This window comes from Scyliorhinus torazame, chromosome 8 (genome assembly GCF_047496885.1).
Source record: "Scyliorhinus torazame isolate Kashiwa2021f chromosome 8, sScyTor2.1, whole genome shotgun sequence".
Classification (NCBI taxonomy): domain Eukaryota; kingdom Metazoa; phylum Chordata; class Chondrichthyes; order Carcharhiniformes; family Scyliorhinidae; genus Scyliorhinus; species Scyliorhinus torazame.
In genome coordinates, this window is record NC_092714.1 from 128047297 (window position 1) to 128070080 (window position 22784).

The 22784-nt window shown below is 44.3% G+C and overlaps 1 protein-coding gene across 2 annotated transcripts in view; it reads left to right on the plus strand.

Annotated features, from left to right (window-relative positions):
- The window catches only part of cdkl5 (cyclin dependent kinase like 5), a 273738-nt gene that overhangs the window by 137202 nt on the left and 113752 nt on the right, over positions 1 to 22784 (plus strand). For both annotated transcript variants that reach the window (XM_072514173.1, XM_072514174.1), the window contains exon 7: positions 764 to 823. In XM_072514173.1, coding sequence (XP_072370274.1) covers positions 764 to 823 — 60 coding nt within the window. The remainder of the gene's footprint in view (positions 1 to 763; positions 824 to 22784) is intronic.

Below are 22784 nucleotides of genomic sequence, written 5' to 3' on the forward strand. Positions count from 1 at the left end.
GGAGCCTTTTCCGCTGGTAGCCATTTTCAGGGTTTAAAACTCACCAGTGTTGCAGAGTGGGGTGAAGGCAGATGTCTTTGCCTCTTTAATACCCCGGAGGCGAGTTCTGCATGGGTGGCGGTCCCCTACTCCGCCCAGTGCCTCGGCTTAGTTGGGTGACCTCATGGAGTTTCTACATTTGGAGACGGTCAAGTACACCGCTAGCGGGTCGGCAGAAAGGTTCTACCTCAGGTGTTTTAAAGAGTTACCGTCAATTGTTCAGCATTTCTTTTTAAGTTTAAGGTCGGGGGGTTAGAATTCGGTAAATTCTTGATTGTTGATTGTATTTTTACATTGTAAATTGAAGCACTGTTTTATTTTATATCACTATTTTGTTCAAATGAAGAAGTTTTTAATAAAAATATTGTTCAAAAATTTAGGAGAAATTGATTTGCACCTCTTGCAAAGTTATTATATTACTGCTTCAACACACAAGCATTATGTTGGTTCTTCTTCAAAATGTAGCTTTTTTTACTGATTAATATCAAGTGTCTGGAAACCTCGACAAATACGATAAATTGTAATTGACTCTAGAAGTAAAGCCTATGCTCGTTAGTTATTCATTGTGAATTCCATTTTGTATAATGTTCCTTTCTGGAAACAAGTTAATTCTAGAAAGTTCAACCCAGTTTCGTGAGGAAGATTAATTCTTCACATCTGTCGGTCAATGAGATCCTATTTCAAGTCCTGGTTAGCTAACTGTGGTAATATGTTCTTTTTTTAGACATCAAGCCAGAAAATCTTTTAATCAGCCACAATGATATGTTAAAGTTATGCGATTTTGGTAAGTCATTCTTGAATTCTTCTTCAGACATTTTCCATATTCAATGAACATATTGGTTCTCTGATCAAAGTAGATATTCTGGATGCTAGATCCAACTAAGTAATGGTCTATTAGATGCAACTGTAAATTTTATCAAATGCTTTTGTAGACTGCAGATGGAGAGTGCGCAACTCAATTAGAATCATAGTGTAGTATGGCACGGTATTTGGCTCATCAAGTTTGAGCTACGTCTTGCAAAGACCAGTCTACTTAGTCCCTCTCCTGTTAAGTTCCAATAATTAAATGCTGAGCAAGCATGAATCCAAAGCTAGCTTGTACCTTAAACAGGTTTATTTCAAGACAGCCAACTCATTGTCTCTCAATTCTTCCTCACCTAAGGGTTCAGCTGTCCCCATTTATACTATTTTGGGGTTAAACCAATTAAACTAAATTAAGCAATCTGAAGACAATATCCATTTATAGGTGGACTAATGCCCCTCACCTATTTAACAATGTAATTGTCATTTAACCAAGTGATTGCCATTCAACTTTAACAATATGATTAATAAGACATTGACATCCTATCCACTTTCAATATTAACCTGCAATTTCCTCTCTTTCCATTATTTTTCTAATTCCTTTCTGAAGGCTACTATTGAATTTATCCACCACCTTTTTGGCATTGCTTTCTATATCTTAAGTATTTGTTTGCCAAACAAAGTTTTTTTTTCTTATGTCATCTCTGGCTCTTTTGCTCATCACCTTAATCTGTGCTATCTGCTTTTCAATCCTTCAGCTAGTGGAAACAGTTTTTCCTTTATTTACTCTGTCTAAAGCCTTTCTGATTATAAACACCACTTAAATATTTTAGCCATCTCTCTTTTGAGGAGGACAGCCTATCTGTAACTAATACCTTAATCCATGGAACTATTCTAGTAAATTTCTTCTTTACGTTGACATCCCTCCTGATGTGTGGTGCCCAGATACTCCAATTGGGCACAATACTCCATCTGGGGCTGAACTAGTATTTTAAAAATGTTTTGCATAACTTACTGGCCTTTGTATTTTATACCTCTGCTTATATGTTGCATTGACCAATTTCCTTAGACATGACTCATTACAAGGTTGGCTGAAGGAGTTGACGTGTTTTTAAATAAAAGAAAATTATCAAGGCCTTGATACATCAATGGGTCGGGAGGTGCCTTTTGCATACGGTAGCAATCCTTTCTGTGAATCACTGGTGGCAGAATTCTTTGTGTGGACACAACTTATCAAGTCTGCCTTTGAAACCACTCCAATATTTAGCAACCATAATAAGGGATTTCAATCACAGGACTTTTGGTTAGTTATGACCTTGTGCATATCTTGAAGCATGCTTGTCAAAGGAGTTCAAGATTCAGCAAGTAGGGTTGGTTGATTTTGGATGTCGAGTTATATTTATATATGACTTAAAGATATCTTTCTGCTTGAAAATGATTATCAACTTGCAAAAGCATGAAGCTGCTTCAAGGTAGTTTTCTTTAAAGGTTTGTAGCCAAGATTTTCACGTATGCACACATTTTTGTGGCAACATTAAGTAATAATTTTTTTAACTCTGAAAAACACACACTATGCTTTATTCATATAGCTCATAACTTGTTGGAAAAATGAGGGCTCATTAAGGGTACATGTTATTAGTGTATCAAAAAAAATTCAGCTACATGTGAGGAGAAAGCGACACTGCATGAGATTTGCATTGCCACAAATTACCTACATTTTGTGCTGCTCCACCGTTAGCTTCCAAACAACTCGAGCTTGCTATCAACCTCCCCATAAGTATCAAGAAATTTATTAATTTAAGCTGTTAAAACGAATAAAGCGTGCTGAAGAAAGTTAGGTCTACTATTTAATGGCTTGTTATTGAGGAATATTCTGTTTCAACAGCTGTTCACTTTAAACTAGTACGAAGTCTTACAACACCAGGTTAAAGTCCAACAGGTTTGTTTCGATGTCACTAGCTTTTGGAGCGCTGCTCCTTCACCTGAGGAAGGAGCAGCGCTCCGAAAGCTAGTGACATCGAAACAAACCTGTTGGACTTTAACCTGGTGTTGTAAGACTTCGTACTGTGCTCACCCCAGTCCAATGCCGGCATCTCCACATCATCACTTTAAACTAGTTAGCAAGGATATAATTTCTCTGCACCAGATTACAGATTAAAATATTTGGTTGAATTGTTAAATTGATTCTGGATGGGAGTCAAATTCATATCAGGTTGTTGGAATTTACAGTTCCCCAACTCCCTTTTCCCCTCAAAAATTATGAGTTAATTCATAGGTGATTAACAATTGCTGTCCTAATTTCACAAATAACACAAAAAAGCTATTTCAATCAGGATCTTTGGCAAAATGTTGCTTTTTTGATATGTGTTGTGCAAAGGCAAATTGACTTAGAGTTGCATATTCCCATGCAAATACTTTCCTGCATGTACTTTAATGATGAACTTTATTTAAATAATCCGATGTTCATTTGACATTGACATTGCTGTGCCATTACAACTTGTACTGATCGCAATTTGAGGCACACAATTAATTAGAGTTGAAAGGTGAGGACAACAAATTCCTCCTTTGAGTGCTGAATTCAAGATATTTCAGCAATTTATGGGCCATGGTTCGTTTATAGGTAGTGTGTAACTACATTTACACAAATTCTTCAAGTGTGGATATATAACAAGGTCACAACTATTCAGAGCTCAAATTTTATCTTGCAGTGTTTAATTTAGGCTCTGTTGGTGTACTGTTTCAAAACCTATAATCAACAAAAATTGTGATCCTTGAACGAAGGATATGATGAAAAGGAAAGTTAAACACTAGAGGGTCACACATTTGTATTCAAGCATAACTTCCCCAGGTTGACGAGGCACTCACCTATTCTTTGGTTGAGTAAATGATGGAACATGACACGGTATTAATCATTGCCTAGAAAGAGAAAATGTCACTGAAAACCATTAATGGCTGTGGAGAAGTGCAGAACAGACTATAGTATCCTTGGGCCTTTCAAAAGGAGTAAAGAAAACCCATTTACATGAACTGATAGGGAAACAAAGATAGTTTTAAAGGAGCTATATTTGTATTGGTAAACAGTAGAAATACGGTATAGTTTAACTGGTTTAATTTAATGTTTCTGTGAAGGAACCTGTAGTTAGATTCATGCCGGACAAAGGTGTTTTTCAAGGAGGTCACAAAGATGATTGATGCAGGCAGGGCAGTGGATGTTGCCTATATGGGCTTCAGTAAGGTCTTTGACAAGGTCCCTTATGGCAGACTGGTACAAAAGGTGAAGTCACAAAGGATCAGAGGTGAGCTGGCAAGATGGATACAGAACTGGTTAGGTCACAGAAGGCAGAGATTAGCAATGGAAGGGTGCTTTTCTGATTGGAGGGCTGTAACTAGTGGTGTTCCGCAGGGATCAGTGCTGGGACCTGGGATAGCGATGAGGACTGTCAGAGGATACAGCAGGATTTAGATCGTTTGGAGACTTGGGCGGAGAGGTGGCAGATGGAGTTTAATCCGGACAAATATGAGGTAATGCATTTTGGAAAGTTTAATACAGGTGGGGAATATCAGTGAATGGTAGAACCCTCAAGAATATTGACAGTCAGAGAGATCTAGGTGTACAGGTCCACAGGTCACTGAAAGGGGCAACACAGGTGGAGAAGGTAGTCAAGAAGGCATATGGCATGCTTGCCTTCATTGGCCGGGGCATTGAGTATAAAAATTGGAAGTCGTGTTGCAGCTGTATAGAACCTTAGTTAGGCCACACCTGGAGTATAGTGTTCAATTCTGGTCGCCACATTGCCAGAAGGATGGAAGCTTTAGAGAGGGTGCAGAAGAGATTTACCAGGATGTTGCCTGGTATGGAGGGCATTAGCTATAATAAGAGGTTGAATAAACTTGGTTTGTTTTCGCTGGAATGACGGAGGTTGAGGGGTGAACTGATAGAGGTCTAGAAAATTATGAGGGGCATAGACAGAGTGAATAGTCAGAGACTTTTTCCCAGGGTAGAGTGGTCAATTACTAGGGGGCATAGGTTTAAGGTGCGAGGGGCAAGGTTTAGAGGAGATGTACGAAGCAGGTTTTTTACACAGAAGGTAGTGGGTGCCTGGAACTCGCTGCCGGAGGAGGTGATGAAAGCAGGGGCAATAGTGACATTTAAGGGGCATCTTGACAAATACATGAATAGGATGGGAATAGAGGGATACGGACCGTGGAAGTGTAGAAGATTTTAGTTTAGATGGGCAGCATGGTCGGCACAGGCTTGGAGGGCTGAAGGGCCTGTTCCTGTGCTGTACTTTTCTTTGTTCTTTGTTTGTATAGGGGTTGGTTTCAATTCCAAATGGGATTTTTCTGTGAAAAGTCAATAGGCTAGCAGAAGCATGCAGGCATTCCTTAGCAACTAGAGGCTCAGGTTAAGGTAAAACAAAAAACTTTCCGTTGTTTTTAATTTTTTCTTAACTAAAAGCCATAGCAGAAAGAGAGCCAGAGAGGAAACATCTCTCAGCTCAGCTTGAGGCAATGGGATAATGTGCATGAAAGCAAGCTTCAGAGAAACTAAAGGATGGTTGATTCTGGAAACCTGGAAATAGACAGGATACTGTTCATGAGCACCACAGACAAAGCGAAGAAGGAATCAACTGGTGAGAAGATGGGTTTATAAAGTAATCCTCAAGTTTTCAAAAGTAATCCTAAAGGGTGGAATGTCTACGAAAGAATTTTTAAAGTAATTGGGAACACTGTATTGACTGGATATCAGAGTTTGTGTAACAATGGAAGTCAGCCAAGACCAAGGAATCCTGAAGGGTTGGTTTAAAATCCTGGAGTGGATTCACAGGTGAAAATAGAGCCAAAGCTCTGTTCACAAGAGTTTTTGGAAAACATGAACTTGATTTCGGAATGCAAACCGCTAAGGAAAAGCATGATTTTGAGACAACATTGTAAAATGTATTTTGGGGATTAGAGTTTAGAAACTCTTATATGACAATTATATTGGGGGATTCTGAGGAGGCATGCACAGACCTTCACTTTGGATCTTAGAAAGGAATGTGTATTTGACCACAGTCATCTTGGGTGCGTCAAAGGGACTTTGTGTGTCAATGAGACAATTGTAACTTCAAATGTATTTTATCATCCATGTTGATCTTAAAACCTGTGTGCATTTGTTGACATAAAGGGTGGAGTAAAGGAGTAAATGTTTAATAAATGTCTTTTTAGTTCAAATAAATTAGTGGCCCTGTGACTAAGTTCCTCCATGTTTTGATGAAAAAGGTAAAAGTTATGTTTTTTTTGAGCCAAGGTTCCGTTCTGGCATATTCCCATCCCAGTTATAATATCAACTGGGATCATAGCAAACATTTTTCATATCTTTCTGATCCTGAAAGTGCTTTATAACCAATATATTATTTTTTAAATGCAACATAAAAGCAGGTTCCACAAACAGAAAAGAGCATGCCATCCAGCCTTTCGTGCCTGTTCCACCTGTGATAAATAGAGGAATTTCAGATATATTCTATTATATGTATTTGGTGCAGTAAGGGTTATAAGCCTGGGTTAGTATGTGTATGACTGCTGCAGAAGTAGTTTAAAAAACCTGATTTGCAAGACAGACAGATGTTGTGGCTACAAGAGGTCCAATTAAAACATAGTAAAAGTTGGGCTAGTAGAATTTTGTTTAAATGAAGATGGTTCCCCGAGAAGTAGATAATTCAAAACATTGTGTTGAGCTTAGTAAAATGACGTAGTTAATTGGATGAACCAGGAGCTTAAGCAATCGGGTGTTGAGTTTGTTTGGGAGTTCAGTTTAGATCTGCTTGGGAGTTCAGTTTAGATCTGCATGTGAATAGACTAGCAGTTTCTGGAGTTCCAGTTCAGTTAAAGACTTGACTGTGGACAGACCAGCAGTTTCTCTCAAAACAGTTTAATTAAAAAGAGTTTTACCTATGAACAGAACAGCATTTTCTGAAAAGGCTGGCAGGTTAAATAGCAGTCTGACACAGACAAGAGCCTGCAAGCTGTTCCCTGAAGGATCTCTCTCAGTCTTTATCCAAGGCATCTATTAATTGCAAGTTTTCCTGGGTTGGCTAACTGCATTTAAAAGTGGATTTTGACCTGAGATGGGTTTTACTCGAATGGACGAAAGACCGCAATTAGGATTTAGTGTTTCATTGTCATAGTTGAGCGTTGTTTAACTGGTAATTGTAAGTTTGGTAACTTGAGGAAGTCAGCATGAAGAAAACAGAGCTTTATTTGACTATATACAATGTTCTGCTCAAGGCAGTAACTCGCTCCCAGTATAGTCCTTGCTGGGAGAACTAACCACACCAGGCCATGCTTTGGGCAGGTTTTAATGTTTGTTTGTAATGAATTCCAACTGGGTGGTCTCCGCTCCCTATCTGGAAGCTCGTACTCCACGGTCCTACAGGGCGATCATCAACAATTTCTCCATGGCCCTCATAGGGGTTATAACATTCCTCCGCGCACCCCTCTCCCACCAAAAGTTTGAAAGTCGCCCTTCAGCTGCCAATGGTGGGGGCCTTCTGTGCCACGTTGCCTGTGGCTGTGCTTCCGCCTGCGGAGGTCCTTGGTCGGGCGGAGTGTATTGGTTGGTCGACCGCAGCTTCCTGGCTGATCTTGGAAGAGTTATTGCCGGGACCTCAGTTCTGGACACGTTGTCACCCACTGGTATGGACACATCGGTGTCCATCTCTGACTCATACTCCCCCTGCTGGAGTGGACGCTGTGATCCAGACAGCTGGGTCCCCTAGCCGAGGGGTGGTGCCTGGGACGGAGGATGTGCCAATACTGCTGGTCGGACGCCCTAAAGCGCAAGTTCACGCTTCTTCAGGTGGTACAAGTGCTTTTGCTGAACTCTCCCCTAAACCTGGAGTTTGTACAAGACCAGACCCGTTGTCTCCAGCATGACACCTGGAAGCCAAAGTGTTCTGTCACCACAATTGCTGGCATGGTTTGCATCCCCTGAGTGAAATTTCCGCCCTCACGTCCTCAAGTTGTGATGCCTTATCTGTGTCTCCTGCTGGACCTCCGCTTTCCTGCCGAAACTCGGAAACGTGAGACTCAACTGGATTCTAAGTCATTGGCCCATCAACAGGTGTTGTAGGGTAATTAAAAAGGAACTGCACCAGCCTTGTGCCCATGGAACACGTGGATTTTTTATGCCCATTTTGAAGGTCTGGACCACTCTTTCCGCCAATCCGTTGGAGGGGGGAATGATATTAGGTCGGTTTGAATATGCTGAATGCTGTTTCACTTTGTAAACACGCCAAATTCTTCACTTGTGAATGGCGTCCCATTATCTGTTAGGGACCTGAGGGATCCCATAGGTACTAAATGCTGTTAAGGCCATTGTGTACATCTCTAGCCACCTCCAGTGGGCATCTACAGTAAAGTGGAACATGGACCCATGAATGGACCTGTGAAATCCACATGTAGACGCACCCACGACCGTCCTGGCCATTCCCAGAGGTGAAGGGTGGTTGCAGACTGGAGCTTCTGATGCTCCTGGCATGGCGGGCAGTTGCTCACAACCTTCTAGATATCCCCATTGATGCCGGACCACCAGTCCTAACTACCAGCCAACATCTTCATCTTAGAGGTGCCTGGGTGACCACCCTGAAGGTCCTGCAACAGGGTTTCCTGACCCTGTGGTGGGATGACCATGCGAGCTCCCCACAATACGATGCCATCTTCTATGCTACGTTTCGAGAACTCCTGGGCAAAAGGCTGGAGAGCTGTAAGGAAGGACCCACTTTTCACTGCCGCTCAACAGCATGAGTCAAAGTTTTGCCAGTCCCGGATCCCATTACATCGATGCGTGCACCTGAATAGCTGTTACCGACAATGTATCCATTACTTTGAGAGTTGCAACCATCTCATCCGCCACTGGTAGGGACGGGGCATTCACGGGCACCAGTAGACGGCTGAGGGTGTCGACATTGGCAATCTGCGTACCCAGTTGTGTCGAAACAAATATTCATAGGCGACAAGCAGAAGCAGCCACCGCTGAATTCTAGCTGATGCGATACGTGGGATTTCCTTATCTTCCCGAAGGAGGCCGAGCAAAGGCTTGTGGTCTGTCACTGGAGAAATGCTGTCCATAAACATGCTGGTAGAAGTTCTTGATGCCAAAAATGACCTCAAAGCCATCCTACTCGATTTGAGCATTAAACGCGCTCTCTGTCCACCAGTACCCTTGAAGCAAATGCAATGGGGTTTCCGTGCCATCATCCCATCCGTGGGCAAGCATCACCCCAATGTCGTAGGGGGAGGCATTGTATGTCAAGATTAGAGACCAAGCCGAATCATAGTGCGTGAGGAGCTGGTGGATGACAGACAACTTTTCGTCAGGCAAATGTTATATCCTGTGAAGCACCCCAGAACTACTCCTGGTCCTTCCTCAATAATATGTGGAACGGAGCCGGGCGGCACGGTACCACAGTGGTTAGCACTGTTGCACCACAGCTCCAGGGTCCCAGGTTCGATTGCCAGCTTGAGTCACTGTCTGTGTGGAGTCTGCATGTTCTACCTGTGTCTGCGTGGGTTTCCTCCGGGTGCTCTGCTTTCCTCCTATAAGCCCTGAAAGACGTGCTGTTAGGTAATTTGGACATTCTGAATTCTCCTTCTGTGTACTCGAACAGGCGCCGGAATGTGGCGACTAGGGTCTTTTCACAGTAACTTCATTGCGGTATTAATGTAAGCCTACTTGTGACAATAAAGATAATTATATTATAAAGTGGCCAGATTTGCAATGAACTTCCTATCGTAGTTAATGAGGCCTAGGAATGACCGGAGCTCCGTGGCATTCTTTGGGATCGAGGACCCTTTTATTGCCCAAACCTTATCTTCCACCGGGTGGATACGATCCCTGTCCACCCTGTAACCTAATAGATCACCGCTCTGGCTTGGAACACACACTTGCTCCTCTTTAGCAGGCCGCCTACTTGGGAAAATCACCTGAGCACTTCATGCAAGTTGTCCATGTGCTCCTTCTCTGTGATGCGCGTGATGAGCACATCATCCAGATAGACGGCCACCTTCAGCAGTCCCTGCAAGATATTCTCCATTACACTTTGGAAAATCGCCAGGGCCGATGAAACCCCAAATGGGAGATGGCTGTATTCAGATCACCCCAAATGAGCGTTTGTGGTTGCAAACTTCCTGGACTCCAGGTCTAGCTCCACCTGTAAATAAACGTGGCTCATGTCAAGCTTCCTCCAACCAGTTTTGTGTAAAATACTCCACCCTCTGCATCGGGTACCAGTCTAGTCGAAAAGTTCTGTTCACTGTGAGCTTGAAATCTCCACAGAGTCAAACAGAATTGTTTGGCTTCATTACAGGCACCACAGGTACGGCCCATTCCGCAAACTGCACCGGGCGTATGACCCCCAGATCTTGCAGGCACCGAATCTCCACGTTAACCTTGGCAAGTAATGCATAAGGAACAGCCCTCGCCCTACAATATCAGGGCTGAACATTCAGGAGGATCCACATAGATATGGGCCTTGGCACCCTTTCTCGTGCCCAGACCCTCCTGGATCATTTTGGGGTGTTTGCACAGTACATCGTATAGATTCCTGGTACCCATCTGAAAAACCTGTTGCCACTTGTAACAGAGAACTCGTAACCAGTCTCGTCCCAACAAATTTGGCCCCGATCCCTACACCACAACCAAGGGAAGATGGATCGACTGCTGCCCATGCATTACTGGAGTCACGGTGGTCCCCACGATATTCTTTATTTTGTTTTTAAAAAAAATAAATTTAAGAGTACCCAAATACCTTTTTTCCAATTAAGGGGCAATTTAGCGTGGCCAATCTACCTAACCTGCACATCTTTGCGTTGTGGGGGTGAAACCCATGCAGACACTGGGAGAGTGTGCAAACTCCACAGGGACAGTGACCCAAGGCCGGGATTTGAACCCAGGTCCTCAGCGCCATAGTCCCAGTGCTAACCACTGTGCTGTGTGCCGTCCCCACGATATTCTAAGGCTCACTGGTATAGGTTGCTAACCTCCCTTTGGTGTTGCGCAATGTCAACGGCATGATCCATGTGCGAAGTCGGCAAAATGTGTGATGGTCCACGATGGAGACAACAGCGCCAACATCCATTTCCATTATCACGGGGTAACCATTGACTTGTAACGTGACCCGGATCAGTGCTACCTTCGAGGCTGTGATGCAGTTCAGCTGCATTAAACAGTACTCCTCATCCGGGGGACTCACATGCAAGGCCGTTGTTCATGGTGATCTTGGCTGCTGTGGATGCTGTTCTCTGCACCGAAACTGGTGGCTCTGACCATCATGAGTTCTCCGACCACACATTTGACAATGTGGACAGCTCTCGCCTTCATCCTCGGGGGAGGTATACCCCTCCCCCAACTCCTCACTGTCAGCGGCAGCTCTTGCGGTCCTGGCCCAGCTGCGGAGTTGCCTCTGGGGCTGTCCTTTTGGAGGAGGTCTGGTCAGACCGGCACTGCCCTTGATGCAGAGGAGTTCGAAATGAAGGGCGAGCTAAACTATGGACCCCTGCAGTTTCTGCACTCCTTTCTCCACGTGCTCTCGGCACAGCGAAAGCTCGATGGCCTATTTCAAATCCAAGGTGGGCTCTGCCAACAACTTGCTCTGAGTAGTTGTGTTGTTTATACCGCACACTAGCCTATCCCTCAACATTTCTGGGAGGGACGGCCCAAACTCTCTCTGTTCAGCTAGATGTCTTAGGCGGGTCAAGAGGTTAGTGACTGATTCACCTGGAGACCACAACGTTATATTAAAATGATACCACTGCATAATGACGGAAGGCTTGGGGTCATTCAGAAACCAAAGTGACCAGCTCATCAAAGAATTTGGAGACCCGTGCAGACCGATAAGTCAGACTTTTTATGGTCCCAAAAGTCAGGTCCCCGCGGGCGAGCAGGAGGATGACTTTCTGAGTATCTTCCCCCAAAATCCTATTCGGCTGGAAGAAACGCCTCATCCGCTCCACATACTGGTTCTAGTCTAACAGGCTTGCATCAAAGGCTTCAAATTTGCCGAATAGCGGCATGTTGAACTATTATGACTCTACACTCTATGAAAGCAAATTAACAGGCGGTTCCACAAGCGAGTCCGGAGTTTCCTTTTTCCCTCGTCGCCAGCTTAGTAACTTGAGGAAGCCAGCGGTAAGAGAAGTGAGGTTTATCTAACTATATACAATATTCTGCTTAAGGCAGCAACTCACTTCCAGTACAGTCCTTGTTGGGAGAACTAACCACTCCAGGCCCTGCTTTGGGCCGTCTTTTATGGTCATTTGTGTCGAGCTGTGTGGCCTACACAGGAAACTCGTGTTCCAGAAGTCCAGCAGGGAGATTAATGATTTCCACGTGGTCCTCGTGGGGTTATGACAGTAAGCTATTTTCTTTATGATAAAGTTAGTAATACTGCGTTAGTAATAAAGTTTGTTTTAATACACCGTATCCCGATTTGTGTGTGGTATCACTCTGGAGCGAAGTATCCTTTCCTTACAAATTAAGTAAACATTCAGGTTTCTGTCGGGTATCCTTGCAACTGTTGGGGTCTGGTCCAGGATTGTAATACATCATTCAGTGGTATAATAGCTGTTCTGTGTCTCAGCTCCATTTAGAAGTATTGGGTCCATGTTCCCTTGTATCTTAACTGAGCAAATGATTTCAATCTTGTAATTGACATAACATCCACAGCTTTTTGGAGGCGATAGGTCCGTACAAGATCCTTGTTTGAACAATTCTCCCTGATTTCACTCCCAAATTGGCCTAGCTCTAATTTTAAGGTTATGTCTTTTTGTTCTGGATTCCCCTCGGAGGAAATATCTTTTAGACTCTACCCCATCAAATCCCTCTATCATTTGATGCAAGTCAAGTTTATGTATGTTGTATTTATAATTTAATCTTTAAGCCCAGGCATCATTCGGGGAAATCTGTGCAGTGCCTCCTCCAAGGTCAATGTAGTATTTTTTTCTCTGAGGCACTCTGATGGGGTCTGAACAAGGCTTTGTAAAAGTGAAGCATTACTTCCTCACCATTGTATTGCAATCTCCTTGAAATCAAGGCCAATGTTCCATTGGTTAATTGCTTTACAAAAAATTATGCTCTAGATTCGAAAGAATTGAATCCAAATACTTTTGTTCCTGCACAGTTCCTACTCTTTTACTATTCAGAAATTATTCTGATTTATCTTCCTTGGGCTCAAAAATAAAAATGACCTCGCGGTTCCTGTTGTGGAATTCAATCTGACAAAGTTCTGGCATCTTGTTTAATCTATGCATCCCATTGTAACATTTTTGCTCCCATCTAAATTTCTTACTCCTAATTTAGTGCTATCTCAAACTTCTTTACACATCTCTCCATTCTTTAATCCATGGCATTAATATGTATTGTGGAAAACTAAGGTCCCTATACAGATCAATGGAATAATGCCATGCTTGTAATGTGTAATTGTGTAAATAAATATAAAAGTATGTGAAGGTTATCTCCAATTCTATTCTTCAACTGGTTTTCTGGATTAGAGCATTGTTGCAGAAAGTTATTGCTTATACAAAGAACAAAGAAAAGTACAGCACAGGAACAGGCCCTTCAGCCCTCCAAGCCTGCGCCGACCATGCTGCCCGTCCAAACTAAAATCTTCTACACTTCCAGGGTCTGTATCCCTCTATTTCCATCCTATTCATGTAAACATCACTATCGTCCCTGCTTTCACCACCTCCTCCGGCAGCATGTTTCAGGCACCCACTACCTTCTGTGTAAAAAAAAAACAAAAAAAAACTTGCCTTGTACATCTCTAAACCTTGCCCCTCGCACTTTTAACCTATGTCCCCCAGTAAATGACCCTTCTACCCTGGGAAAAGTCTCTGACTATCCACTCTGTCTATGCCCCTCATAATTTTGTAGACCTCTATCAGCTCGCCCCTCAACCTCCATCGTTCCAGTCAGAACAAACCGAGTTTATCAACCTATCCTCATAGCTAATGCCCTCCATACCAGGCAACATCCTGGTAAATCTCTTCTGCACCCTCTCTAAAGCCTCCACATCCTTCTGGTAGTGTGGCGATCAGAATTGAACACTATACTCCAAGTGTGGCCTAACTAAGGTTCTATACAGCTGCAACATGACTTGCCAATTCTTATACTCAATGCCCCGGCCAATGAAGGCAAGCATGCCGTATGCCTTCTTGACTACCTTCTCCACCTGTGTTGCCCCTTTCAATGACCTGTGGACCTGTACACCTAGATCTCTCTGACTGTCAATACTCTTGAGGATTCTACCATTCACTGTATATTCTCTACCTGTATTAGACCTTCCAAAATGCATTACCTCATATTTGTCCGGATTAAACTCCATCTCCCATCTCTCCGCCCAAGTCTCCAAACAATCTAAATCCTGCTGTATCTCTGACAGTCCTCATCACTATCCGCAATTCCACCAACCTTTGTGTCGTCCGCAAACTTACTAATCAGACCAGTTACATTTTCCTCCAAATCATTTATATATACTACGAACAGCAAAGGTCCCAGCACTGATCCCTGCGGAACACCACTAGTCACAGCCCTCCAATCAGAAAAGCACCCTTCCATTGCTACTCTCTGCCTTCTATGACCTAGCCAGTTCTGTATCCATCTTGCCAGCTCACCTCTGATCCCGTGTGACTTCACCTTTTGTACCAGTCTGCCCTGAGGGACCTTGTCAAAGGCTTTACTGAAGTCCATATAGACAACATCCACTGCCCTACCTGCATCAACCATCTTTGTGACCTCCTCAAGTTAGTGAGACACGACCTCCCCTTCACAAAACTGTGCTGCCTCTCGCTAATACATCCACTTGCTTCCAAATGGGAGTAAATCCTGTCTCGAAGAATTCTCTCCAGTAATTTCCCTACCACTTATGTAAGGCTCACCGGCCTGTAGTTCCCTGGATTATCCTTGCTACCCTTCTTAAACAAAGGAACAACATTGGCTATTCTCCAGTCCTCCGGGATATTACCTGAAGACGGTGAGGATCCAAAGATTTCTGTCAAGGCCTCAGCAATTTCCTCTCTTGCCTCCTTCAGTATTCTGGGGTAGATCCCATCAGGCCCTGGGGACTTATCCACCTTAATATTTTTTTAAGACGCCCAACACCTCGTCTTTTTGGATCTCTACACACCCTTCTCCCGACTCAACATCCACCAATTCCTTCTCTTTGATGAATACTGATGCAAAGTATTCATTTAGTACCTCGCCCATTTCCTCTGGCTCCACACATAGATTCCCACCCCTGTCCTTCAGTGGGCCAACCCTTTTCCTGGCTACCCTCTTGCTTTTTATGTACGTGTTAAAAAGCCTTGGGATTTTCCTTAACCCTATTTGCCAATGACTTTTCGTGACCCTTTTTAGCCCTCCTGACTCCTTGCTTAAGTTCCTCCCTACTTTCCTTATATTTCACACAGGCTTTGTCTGTTCCCAGCCTTCTAGCCCTGACAAATGCCTCCTTTTTCTTTTTGACAAGACCTACAATATCTCTCGTTATCCAAGGTTCCCGAAATTTGCCATATTTATCCTACAGGAACATGCCGGTCCTGAGTGCCGATAGATGAATGAAATATAAACATTTTTTTTTATACAGCTGCACAATACAAGCACACACCTCCCATCCCAACAACCACCGTTTTAGTCTGTTTCTATTTATAGGGATTCAATTGAATCACCAGTTAATGCCCACCACCTGCATACAGTAACAAAACACTTGTCATATCCTGTCAATCAGAGAACATTCTCTTTAATCATATCCCCAATAGAGCATTGTGCTGCTTCTGCTCTGTACTTATTTGTTAACTGTACAGCAGTTGTTTATTTCTTTATTTTGACTGCAAACTGATTCACCATTAATACTTAATTTTGGTAAGGGGCAGCACAGTGGCGTAGTGGTTAGCACTGCTGCCTCATGGTGTCGAGGACCCGGGTTCGATCTCGGCCCGGGTCACTGTCCGTGTGGAGTTTGCACGTTCTCCCTGTGTCTACGTGGGTCTCACCCCCACAACCCAAAAATATGTGCCGGGTAGGTGAATTGGCCACGTTAAATTACCCCTTAATTGTAAAAAAAAGAATTGGATACTGTATAAATGTATTTTTTAAAATACTTAATTATGGGTATGATGGATTTAATTTGATTTCTTTCAGTTAATATTGTTTAGTTCATGGAGCCTTTTGTTAATGCCAGTATTCATTTATTTAGTTTTAAATTACTTTGTAGAGGTTTTCTGCCTTGCCTCTTATTTATTAATTCTTCCTCTAGTCTTCGCTATTCCTGGCTCAATTTGTCACTAATCCGTTCTGCTCTCCTCTCAGCACAAACTGAAAACTATGAATTATCAGGTAATCTGTTTTTAGTAAATTTAGCAGAGGGCTGAATGTTGGCTGGGTTATCTCTGGAGCTCCTTCCTCTTACTCAAATAGTACCATTGGATTGTTTATACCACCTGAGTAAAAGGACAAAACTTTAGTCTAATGTCCTGTCTAAAAAATGATACATGAGTTTATAAGATATATAGGAGAAGAATTAGGCAATTTGACCCATCGAGTCTGCTCCGCTATTCGATCATAGCTGATATGTTCCTCATCCCCATTCTCCTGCCTTATCCCCATAACCCCAGACGTTCAAGAAATCCCCTTATTGATCATGAACACCATATTTGTGCTTGTGGTGCCGTTACCTACAGTGCTACAGACCATGAGCTGGATGGTGAAATCAGCCAGAGTAGAACTTGAGGAACACATGAACTAGGAGCAGGAGTAGGTAATTCAACCTCTCAGGCCCACTCTACCATTCAATACAATCACGGTTGATCTCATCCTAGCCTTAACTCCACCGTACTGTCCATTTTCCATCACCCCTCAACTCATCACTCATTAAAAATCTGTCTAACTGCTCCTTAAAATACCTCTCACAAAGTAACAATCCCATAGTATGCAGTGGTGAAGAAGATATTTATTGCTTGTGTAGCAGGGAGAAAGATCAAGTACTTAGTTTCTTTAGTTTTTCAAAGGAACTTGGTTCTAAGCTTCACTGTTACATGTGTTCAAATTAAGCCAGTTGTATAATTACAAGAGAGTTTTGTTGTGTCTTTTAGAAGTTATGCTTTTTGTAAACTGTTAATGAAAAGTAATTTTCTGTTTGTTTAGATTCTAAAAGAGGGTGGTTATATGTGCATGAAACAGATGGTTTCAATTCTAGTCTTGTCCTTGGGTGTTTCAAGCCTCCTACTCTTTTGTAAGAGATGCTGGGTGGCAGAATATTTTTACATTGTGACATGTTGTTGCTTCATAAAAAATACTTAATTGAATGCTGAAATGACAGACCTTTATGAATTTTTATGTGTGTGTCTATTTCCCCAACCTTTCATCTTTGCATTGATTCATAATGCCAATAGGTACAACTGAGAGGGTGTGCAGAAAGTTAGATATGTAGGGAATAGATTCTATGCAGTGTTTTTAAGGCAGCAGCCAGTCAGATATTTGGTATGATTTCAACATCCTGACTATTCGATATCCATATAACTAAAGGAAGGGAGAAAAGAGGCACGATAAATGGTCATTAAATTTATTGAAAAAAATTCACAGCTACACCAGACATCACCGGAAATTCATGCAGTGCTGGAACAGAGCAGCGACCAAAGTTAATTTAGCAAGTTTCCATTTAAAACATAATTTTTCCCTGAGTACTTTCCAAAACAAATTGAATGGGGAATTCTTACTACAGCAGTTTCACTCTGATATTCTAGTCATTGTCATCAATTTTCTCTCTTCCATTCTCTTGATGGAATTTACATTTTGTCAGGTATGATTGCATGGGTACCAGGCATCCAATGCAACCACACCCAAGTGACCAGGAGTTGAACCTGAAACCTTACTGGTCTGTTTGACAGGTATTTACTTTGCTGAGACATTAGGGAAGCCCACTCCAGGTTTAAATCAAAGTGTCCTGAGCAGAGATCGATAATCATTATAATTAACTAGTTTAATATTTATGTTTACATTGGATGGATATGGAAAAGCAAATAATTTACTTTTATCTTTTCCACTTGCAATGCTATATGTTTGTTTCTATCCTGCATTCTTCTGTTGCCTGATCAATCTATGGCTCTGTGCTGTCTTTGGTATGAAGCAGTTTTTGTCACTGTTTTGTAGACTTATCCATGGCCATCATTGTTATCTGTCAAAGAGAACAATGATATGAGAACACCTTTCTTCATGTTTCTCCTACATGTGCCTTTTAATTTCCATCCAACTTGAATTTCATTGTTATGCCTTTGTGATTATATCCGTGCCTTTGATGACCCATCTGGTCTTTTAGGGAAGGAAATCTGTCATCCTACCTGGTCTGGCCTACATGTGACTCCAGACCCACAGCAATGTGGTTGACTCTTAAATGCCCACGGAAATGGCCTAGCAAGCCACTCAGTTGTATTCAATCGCTGCAAAACCACAAAAAAGGAATCAAACCGGACGCAACACCTGGCATCGAACCAAGCACTGGAAAACGGCAATGGCAAACACAACCCTGCCGACTTTGCAAAGTCCTCTAACATCTTGGGGCTTGTGCCAAAGTTGGGAGAGCTGTCTCACAGGCTAGTTAAGCAATAGCCTGACATAGTCATACTCACAAAATCATACCTTACAGACAATGTCCCAGACACCGCTATACTATTCCTGGGTATGTCCTGTCTCACTGGCAGGACAGCCCCAGCAGAGGTGGGAGTTGCCATGGGAGACCTCAACATCAACTCTGGACCCCATGAATTCTCATGGCTTCAGGTTAAACATGGGCAAGGAAATCTCCTGCTGATTGCCATGTACCAGCCACCAATCGCTGATGAATCAGTACTCCTTCATGTTGAACACCACTTGGAGGAAGCACTGAGGGCGGCAAGGGCACAGAATATGCTGAGGGTGGGGGACTTCAATGTCCATCACCAAGAGTGGCTTGGTAGTGCCACCACAGACAGAGCTGTCCGGGTCCTCAAGGACATCACTACTAGACTGGACTGCAGCAGGTGGTGAGGGATCCAACAACAGGACAAAACATACTTGACCTCCTCACCAATCTGTCTGCTGCAGATGCATCTGTCCATGACAGTATTGGTAGAAGTGACCACCGCACAGTCCTTGTGGAGATGAAGCCCCATCTTCACAATGAGTATAACCTCCATCTAGCACCGTGCTTAATAGGATAGACTTCCAACAGATCTAGCAACTCCATGAGGTGCTGTGGGCCATCTGCAGCAACAGAATTGTATTCAACCACAATCTGCATCTTCACGGTCAGGCATATCCCCCACTCTACCGTTACCACCAAACCAGGGGATCAATCCCGGTTCAATGAAGAATGCAGGAGAGCATGCCAGGAGCAACATCAGGCATACCGAAAAATGAAGTGTCAACCTGGTGAAGCGACAACACAGGGTTACTTGTGTGCCAAACAGCATAAGCAGCAAGTAGTAGACAGAGCTTAGCGAATCCACAATGAACGCATCAGCTCTAAGCTCTGGTGCTGCCACATCCAGCCGTGAATGGTGGTGGACAAGTAAAGAACTCACTGGAGGAGGAGGTTCCACGAATATCCCCATCTTCAAAGGTGGAGGAGCCCAGCACAGGTGCAAAAGACAAAACTGAGGCATTTGTAACAATCAGCCAGAAGTGGATGATCCATCTCGGTCTGCTCCAGAGGTCCCCAGTATCGCAGATGTCCGTCTTCAGCCAATACGATTCACTCCAAGTGATATCAAGAAATGGCTGAAGCATAGAATCCCTTGCCATGCAGAAGGAGGCCATTTGGCCCATCGAATCTGCACTGACCCTCTGAAAGAGCACCCCAATCCCCCACCCTATCCCTGTAACCCCATCTAAGGACAATTTAGCATATGCAATCCACCTAACTTGCACATCTTTGGACTGTGGGAGGAAACCGGAGCACCCGGAGGCAACCCACGCAGACTCGGGAAGAATGTGAAAACTTAACACAGTTGCCCGAGGTTGGAATCAAACCCGGGTCCCTGGTGCTGTGAGTCAGCAGTGCTAACCACTGTGCCGCCTCTGGATACTACAAAGGCACTGGATATTACAACGGCTAGAGGCCTTGATAATATCCTGGCAATAGTACTTCAGACTTGAGCTCCAGAACTTGACGCACCCGTTGCCAAGCTGTTCCAGTACAGTTACAACACTGGCATGTACCCTGCAATGTGGAAAGTTGCCCAAGTGTGTCCTGCACACACAAAACAGGACATGCCAGTCTACTCTCCATCATTAGCAAAGTGATGGAATCATCAACAGTGCTTTCAAGCGGCACTTACTCAGCAATAACCTGCTCACGGATGGACAGTTTGGGTTCCGCCAGGGTCACTCAGCTCCTGACCTCATTACAGCCTTGGTTCAAGCATTGACAAAAGAGCTGAACTCCAGAGTTGATGTGAGGGTGACTGCCCTTGACATCAAGGCAGAATTTGACCGAGTATGGCATCAAGGAGCCCTAGCTAAACCGGAGTCAATGGGAATCAGCGGGAAAACGCCACTGGTTGGACTCATACTTGGAACAAAGGAAGATTGTTGTGGTGGTTGGAGGTCAATCATCTCAGCTCCAAGACATCACTGCAGGTGTTCCTCAGGGTAGTGTCCTCGGCCCAACCATCTTTAACTGCTTCATCAATGACCTCTCTGACATCATAAGGTCAGAAGTGGGATTGTCTGCAGATGACTGCACAATGTTCAGCGCTATTCACAACAGGAGCTCTACGGTCTGGGCCTCGGGGAGTATCGCCGGTCTACCTCCAGTATGGAGTCGACTCGCTGTTGCCTAGCCGCCCTCTCTTCCCTGCCCCTTTGTGCTTTAAAGACAATTTCTCCCCTGATCACAGCATTCAGCACCTCCCACAAAGTGGAGGGTGAGACCTCCCCATTCTGATTGTTAGTAGTATACACGTCTATGGCCTGTGATATTTTAACACTAAAAGCCTTGTCGGCCAGGAGGGCCATGTCCACTCTCTCTCTCGCCCTCACTGGCGGGGATGTCCACCATGGTCTTTTTTTACCCCCGTGTCGTCCCGGTTGGGAGCGAACACGTTAACGAGGGCGTCTCTTGGAGGAAGACTGTCTGCTTTCATGTTTTGCATCTCTTGGAGGAAGACTATGTCGGCTTTCGTGTTTCTCAGGTGGGTGAAGATTCTGGATCTTTACACTGGGTCATTGAGTCCCCCGACATTCCAGGTGATAATCCTGGTGGGGGGTTTCTGTCACCCCCTTCCTGCGGGATCAACCATACTTACCTGATGTGCTTTCCCTTCCTTAGGGGCCGTCCAAAATGGCCGTGGTCACTGTTCTCCCCATGAGGTCGGGCCCCTGGGTTTCGTGGTTTCCCTTTGTCCACGGGGTACTTGGCCAGGTCAGCCCCAATGTCCTGATAAATCTGGATCTTGTGACCTCCCCAGCTGCAGTTTTTGAACTGCCTGGTCCAGCGCAGGATTCTTTGCTGGTCCTGGTAGCTGTGCGTTTTTGCACTTAGCCCCCTCGGCTATTCCCTGGTTTTGGGGTTTCGTCGGAGCGAATGATGCGCTCTGTCGATTTCTGGTGGGTTGTGGAAGCTGTCCCTCCCTACCAGGTTACCCAGCATTTGAATGACATATTCTGTGGGGTTCCTATCATCGATCCCCTCCGATCCGTAGATTCAGCCACCCCGACTGGTTCTCCTGGTCCTCAACCTTTCCTCTCAGGTTGCCCTGTGTCACTACCCGCCTTGCCAGCTCTTTTTCCAGGGTGATGATCCAGTCGTTCTGGTCCGTTGCAGCCCTTTCCAGGTCCTTAATCGATGCCTCTTGGGCCTCCTGTCGCCTTTCGGCTTTGCCCAGGGCCATCTGCATGTTTGCCAGCGCTTCGGCCACCGCAGCTTGTATGTCTGCTTTCGTCTCATCTCAGTGTTCCCTCAACTCTCTTGAGAAAGATGTCTTCCACCCATCCCCTGGTGAGGTGCTTCTCGTGCAGCGGGTTAGTTCCTCTCGCTCTGACAAAGTCTGCGTTTTGCCGCCTCATGTGCCGGTCTGCTCGGTCGATTGCTGTTTTTCCAGGCTCTTTATAATAATCTTTATTGTCACAAGTAGGCTTACATTAACACCGCAATGAAGTTACTGTGAAAAGCCCCTAGTCGCCACATTCCGGCACCTGCTCAGGTACACAGAGAAAATTCAGAATGTCCTAATTACCTAACAGCACATTTTTCGGGATTTGTGGGAAGAAACCGGAGCACCCGGAGAAAACACACGCAGACACGGGAAGAACATGCAGACTTCGCACAGACAGTGACCCAAGCTGGGAATCGAACCTGGCACCCTGGAGCTGTGAAGCCACAGTGCTAACTACTGTGCTATCATGCCTCCCTAACTCATCCCACTCCTGGTCTTCACTCGTCCTCTGGGTGGCCATTATTTGACATCTTCCCTTCTGACATCTTCACGGTGTGGGGATGGTTTGCCTCGTTTGCAGGCGTTTTTCGGGCAAAAAATGCCAAATCTTCAGGTTCGCGGGAGGAGAGCCACCTGATGTGCGACTTCTCAGAACATCCCCGTCATTGGATGTCAGAGGATGAGTGGGTTCTCAATGGGAGTGGAGGACAAGTGTGAGCGGTGCTTTCATGGACCCGCTAACCATATGCTCTGGTCGTGTCCAAGGATGATAAGCTTTTGGATCTCCTTCTTTAACGCCATGTCAGCGATTCTTAACACTGACCTGGAGCCTTGTTGTAGGTGCCCATTTTCAGGGTGTCAGGTTCACCAGGGCTGCAAATCAGGGTGAAGGTGGATGTTCTTGCCTTTGCCTCATTGATAGACCGCAGGTGAGTTCTGCTGGGGTGGAGATCTTCTCTGCCCAGTGCCTCGGCCTGATTGAATGACCTCATGGAATT